The following is a 6170-nucleotide window of genomic DNA, read 5'->3' as shown; positions in this document are numbered from 1 at the left end:
CTTCTCAGTGGTGCCCAGTGACAAGACAAAAGGCAATGGGCACAAGCTGAAATATAAGCTGTTTAAACAATAAAACAGCTCATTTTTTTTTTTTACTGTGAAGGTGATTAAACACTGGAACAGGTTGCCCAGAGACATTATGGAACCAGTGTCCTTGGAGATGTTCAAAATTCATCTAGAGAAAGTCCTGAGCAACCTGCTCTAGCTGGGCCTGCTTTGAGCAGAGGAGTTGGACCAGATGATCTCCAGAGATCCCCCATGAGAACCTACGTGGCCTGGAGGGCAGAAAGTGTGGCTGCATTCGCACCCCAAGGGCAGTAATGGGTCTTAATGGTGCTGAGAATCTTCCCTTGGGGCCCCTGCTGCATCCACCAGCCTTAAACTCAGCCTTAAGCTCAGCCTAAGCCACGTCACTGGAGAGCACAGGTCTCATGTTCAGCTATAACCATGCCTGACTGGACCTTGTTGAGCTGAACCCCAGTCCCTGGACTAATTTTGCAGAGCTTGACATCATCCTCGCCTTGTCAATCTGTCCCTGTCCGGCAGTCGCCAGCGCTGGCTTGACTTCAGACCTGATTCATCACCACGTTGTTGGCTTTTGGTCTGGACTCTGGCTGGATCTGACTGTCACCTCTGAGCCTTCTTGGCTACTGTGGAACCTGGCCCTGACTGGTGATGCCCTCGCCCCATCAGCTGTGTTATTCACCCTGGTTCCTGTCCCTTAGAGAACTGAAGACAGGAAAAAGTGATATCATAGAATCATAGAATAGTTTGGGTTGGAAGGGACCTTAAAGATCATCCAGTTCCAACCCCCCTGCCATGGGCAGGGACATCCCACTGGCTCAGGCTGCCCAAGGCCCATCCAACCTGGCCTTGAACACCTCCAGGGATGGGGCAGCCACAGCTTCCCTGGGCAACCTGGGCCGGTGCCTCACCACTCTCATGGGGAAGAAATTCTTCCTAATGCCCAGGCTAAATCTGCTCCTCTCCAGTTTATACCCATTCCCCCTCGTCCTATCCCCACAAGCCTTTATGAACAGCCCCTCTCCAGCTTTCCTGGAGCCCCTTCAGGTGCTGGAAGGTTGCTATAAGATCTCCTCGGAGCCTTCTCCTCTCCAGGCTGAACAGCCCCAACTCTCTCAGCCTGTCCTCATAGCAGAGGTGCTCCAGCCCTCGGATCGTCCTTGTAGCCTCCTCTGGACCTGTTCCAACAGCTCCATCTCCTTATGTTGAGGATTCCAGGACCAGACACAGTATTCCAGATGAGATCTTACAAGAGAAGATGGGACAAGAACTAGCAGCCTTCGCTTTGCTCAAGTCCCATGCCATTACCACAACATTTTAGCAAGTGATGCAAACTCTAAGTCTCAGAGACCTCTTCCACATAACCTTTGGGCTGGATTTCCCAGATGGAATTGTGAGCTTGTGTGCTATGTGTGAAGTATGCCTTGGGTGGTTTTGCCAGTTTGTGGACATGTGTTAAAGTGGGCATCGAAGAAAGAGCTATAGGGAAGGCCTTGTGAAAATCTAAATTTAGTATTTGACTCATGACATGGAGATAAGGAAACGTAATACGTAATGTTACATCCCTAACTTTGTACAGTCATGGTACCAAGGAAAATAATTAGGGAAAAATCCCATGGAAAAGCATTGTGGAAAATTTTCCCTTTATTTTTCAAATATGCAAACTATCTTTATTAACACCAAAACTCACAGCATGAAGAAAAAGCCCTCGGGAATTAACATAGTCAAATGCCGGGATGCGATGAAGCCCCTGTACAGCACTGATCTCCAGTTCTCTCTCTTGTCCTTGGGCAGAGCAAAAGAAGGACATGCAATGTCTGGGCAGTTTTCATGGCCAGATCTGGTTCCTGAAGCAACGTCTATGTATCACACACGTAATGTGACACATGGTCCAGCATCTGGAAATCCATGTTCTTCATGGATTTTCTCTCTTACAACTAATTTTGAAGAGATGTGGCCTAATCCAAGAGGTCCTCACGTATGTAGGCATTGAGATAACTCTGTTTCACCCCAATGTTGCCCATCTAATCTTTAGCAATAAATCTGTTTGCAAAGAAGCTTGGAAAGTTTCTACAAGTAGATGCAGCAGGACTGCAGTAAAGATTGCATCAACTCTCAAATAGCTGATAATTTAAAAAGACTGTTGATAAAATGATTTAACAGTTTCAGTTATGCAGTTCTGAAGGCTGAGTTAGGTCAAGGTCAATGTTAGGTTTGGAAGGAATACAAACGCTTTTGTATTCTTGGCTAAACTCTTAAAACCTTGCCAGGTCAGATGCCGTGGGGACGTGGGTCCTTGGGATCCGCTCCTTCCTGGCAAACCTTCCTTTGGAAGACTCATTGCTGGAATAAAGTAAACCCACCTCTCTTATTTTAAGGATGGAATTAGTTGAGTAAATCACTGTGGGCATCAAAATTAGGTACACAGCTTTTTAGAGTGAGAGTATAGTTTTGCGTTGCCTTCTTGAATTAGCAACAGAGAAACAAACTCTGTGTCTACGTATGTTTGTGCACATATGCCCCTTTCATATAGAGAGAGAGGGGTGTACATATATATATATATATATGCAAATTCCTGACAATACTGTGCTGTTTGGGTACTGTAAACAGATAGAGAATCCCAATCATAAACTGGTTAACAACCAGAGCTGAAAACTGACAGCTGAATTCTGAAATTCCCTGTGGGAGACTGGTTTGCAGTATTTGAAAATGAGGCCTCTACTTGTTTGTGCTCTGTTAATCTTGTGTTGAAAGCAGGAAATCACAAATGACAGGGCTTGGAGTGTGCTACTTGGTGGGAGCACCAGATCACGTTGATGCGATGTGGTATGGAGAGCCCCTTTTGTGATGAGTTTACATGTCTGCGAACAGCAACTGAAAACAGGTTAGACTCCTGAGTCTCATTAAAGTATCATTAGGATGCTTCCAGATAGCTTTTAAAAATGATCGGGCTGGAAGGAACCCTTTGCAATATCTCTAAACCAGAAAGCACGTGCATATATTATAAAGCCAGAAGGGACCCTTATGACCATCTCGTGTGACTGTCTGTATGACCCAAGGCATAGGACTTCCCAGAATTAATTCCCACGTGAGACAGAGTCCAGTCCAACAATCTTTTCTTCCACTTCATCCACTGGTTTGCTCTTTATCTACAGGAAGTCTCTTCAGGGTTAGAATTCAATGCTTTCTTGAAAAGTTGGACAAATACTCTGAAAAAAAAAAAAAGGAAAAGAAAAATGAGATGCAGTTTAATATAGCCCAATTACTGTAATTAGGTAACGAGAATCAACTGCACAGACACAGGCTGGGAAATCACTAGCTAGGCAGCAGCTCTGCTTAGAATGACGTAGGAATTATCGTGTACTACCACTGGAGCGGAGTCAATGCAGTCATGCTGTTGTGAAACAACCATAAGCAGGTCTGTTCTTTATGAAGGTTTAGACTCGCGTCAGCTGAGCTGTGTTAATGCTAAGCTAGTGCCGTCTTAGCCCACCGGAGATACAAGCTAACGCAGTGTATCTTGAAACTCTTTGATTAAGATCCAGTCTTTAGATACAGCCATCTCATCAAAGCAAGAGTCCAACCTCACTAAGGTTTAAGATAAGAGGAACAGACTTGGATTTGCTATCTGTATGCATCATGGACAGTTATCCTGATCAGCTGATGCACGGCATGCTGTTAACCTGCGGTAACTTGAGTCTAAGATCTAAATCTTGATGTACACGAAATACTCTTTCCTCAGTGCTCAGCACTAATAAATCTTTAGCTGGATCGTTGTGTCAAATTTTAGTTACTCCACTTTAAGAAAGATGTGGAACAGCGAGGAAAAGGTCCAGAGGAGAGGAACGTGAATGATTATTACCTGTGAAGTTATACTGGGTCTGTTTAGTCTAGAAAGGAGAAGAGCAGACATTATAATAGTATTCATACAAGATAAAAAAATGCTGCAAAGAGGAGGATAATAGTTTGTTCTCCTGCTCACTTGCCCCCTGCTAGAGCAGATCTCTTGTCTGAATAAGCAGCCTGCCTCCCACAGTCAGGGAACAACCTGCTGCCTTAGGATCTGGGCCCAACTACTACTACACGGAGTTACGAAATGCTTCTGTTTACCCTGCTCCATTAACCACTTTTACATGAAAGTGATGCATTTGTCTATTTATCTCAGATTCCCAACAATCATCCAGTCCATAAAACCAGAATACTCTGTGTACGCAATGTGAAGGGTGGCAGCACCAATCCTGCAGTTCTTGAAGGACCAAAAAGAGCTTTGGACATCTCCAGAGATGTGTTTGAGGAAGCTTTGTTAGTGCTGGGGAGATAAGCGTGGGCGGGTGGCTGGATATGAATGGCGAGGTTGACTCCAGCTGATGCCTTTGAGTTCTTCCTGAGGTCCACTTAGGTGTTACACCTTTGAGTGTATGGACAACTAGGGCTTCTGGATGGTAAGGAGCAGTGTGGACCTGCTGGTTCTCTTCACTGATGTGAGAGATCCAGGCTGTGTTCCTGGCTGTGCCAGGGAAGGGAGGTAGAACACAGATGAAGCAAAGCCCTGCTGCTTGCTTTGGCTTCTGAGATGTTTCAGATGATGTGTGGGCTTATGTCCAAGTGTGTTAAGGCGTAGCTGAGTTCCATTTGGTAGGAACTGAGAAATTTATCCTGAATTTATAAGAATGGGGTCTGGCAAACCTGTACCAGTGCTGGGAAGCAAGGGGATGCTGCCTATAAAAGATAAAGAGCTGTAGAAAGACAGATATATTTTGAAGCACGCTCTGGAGAAATGTGACTGAAGGGAAGTCACTTCTGAAAATGGCCATGGATGAGCAAAGGACCAGTTCCCTTAGGAGATTTACGGGGAGGAGGAAAACTCTTTTCTGAGCAAATCTGGGGTGGCTGGGAGTAATTTCTGGCATGGAGGTAGCACCCTGCTGCTCAGGTGGGCAAACTGTTCTCAAACTTTGCATTTTCTCTCCTGGTTTCACCAAGAGGAGAAGAGCTTGCTAGAGAGAGATGAAGTTAACTGGTGTTTGGCAGAGCTTGGCAGAGGGGAGAGCTGTTTCAGAGGCTGGATAATGGATATAATCAATTCTGTAATTGTTTCTTGCTTTTGCAATCTTTCAGCAGCTTCCACTATTGACCCCTATTGGTGCTACCACACTAAGCCCTGTCCCTTTTGTATGGTCCCACATTCCTTTAGGAGCTGGGTGACCAATGTCTGCAGCCAGAAGGGCTGCCAGGGAAGCAAGAAGCTCTCAGGATGCACCGTCTACATATCTGTGCAAACATCAGGATATTGTGTTTGTCATAAACACTCTTCCCAGTGAAGAGCAGAACAGGAGTTTTGGGCCAAAGTCAAAAGCTTGGGAGAATCCCCTAAGCAAATGGAGGTTTTGCAGCTGGTCCTGCAGGGTGAAGTCATCATAGCAGCATTTTGGTGCCTGTCCAGAGGTCATGGTGTCCACGACCCACCTCACCGCTTAGCTGTGCTCACACTTCAGGTCAGAAACAATGGAGATCCTAGTCCAGCTTACTCAGTGAGTCTTCTTTACTCAGGTCTAACTCTTGGACCCCATAAGAATGACTAAATCAGGCTTTTGTAGAATAAAACTTCCTTTGCAGTTTAATTTTCTCCTCTTTAATGCCAGTCAGAAAGAGACAGGGGAGAAACAGGATCAGGGAAGGCTGCATGTGGCAGAGGGGGAGAACAGTGTGCATCCTGGAAGGTGGATCTTTCTCTGTCCTCCACTATGGACTTCTGTTTCAAGTCTTGGCTCTGTACAGGGTTAATCTGCACTCTGCTGCCCGATTTCACAGTGTTGTCTCACTCCTGGGGTGCCTGAGAGTGCCGTTCCGTGGGCAAACCGAGTGGGAGAGCTGCTCTTTCTCCTCTATCACAGAATTACCAAGTTCGCAGTCCTGCGCATCCAGTTCGCGCCGGGAGAGGTGCTCTACAATGCCAGCTCCCAGAGAATCCCCCAGGACGTTGGTGGTCGTTCTAAGGCGGTCCCTGAAAAATCAGACATAAAAATGAATCAGAGCTTCTCAGTAACAGCTAAGGGGACAAAGACATCTTCAAGAAACATCTTCAATGAAACTTCTTCTACTTTCCAAGTCATTCTAATCATTGACACTTCATCATTGGCAGGAAA

At 45.7% G+C, this 6170-nt stretch overlaps 1 protein-coding gene across 7 annotated transcripts in view; it reads right to left on the bottom strand.

The window, feature by feature from the left end:
• Window positions 1-1662: 1662 nt before the first annotated feature.
• The window catches only part of LOC104064649 (excitatory amino acid transporter 4), a 37392-nt gene continuing 32884 nt past the window's right edge, over window positions 1663-6170 (bottom strand). For 4 of the 7 annotated variants that reach the window (XM_054050272.1, XM_054050273.1, XM_054050274.1 and 1 more), the window contains one exon: window positions 3938-6028. In XM_054050272.1, the coding sequence (XP_053906247.1) occupies window positions 5830-6028 (199 nt within the window). In that variant the 3' untranslated portion in view covers window positions 3938-5829. Of the gene's footprint in view, window positions 3234-3886; window positions 3915-3936; window positions 6029-6170 lie in introns of those variants that run through there. The other 3 variants (XM_054050278.1, XM_054050277.1, XM_054050276.1) reach the window with 3 other exon arrangements.

This window comes from Cuculus canorus, chromosome 27 (assembly GCF_017976375.1).
Source record: "Cuculus canorus isolate bCucCan1 chromosome 27, bCucCan1.pri, whole genome shotgun sequence".
Classification (NCBI taxonomy): Eukaryota; Metazoa; Chordata; class Aves; order Cuculiformes; family Cuculidae; genus Cuculus; species Cuculus canorus.
Note: the sequence above shows the minus strand (reverse complement) of the source record. Positions and strands in the feature narration are given on the sequence as shown.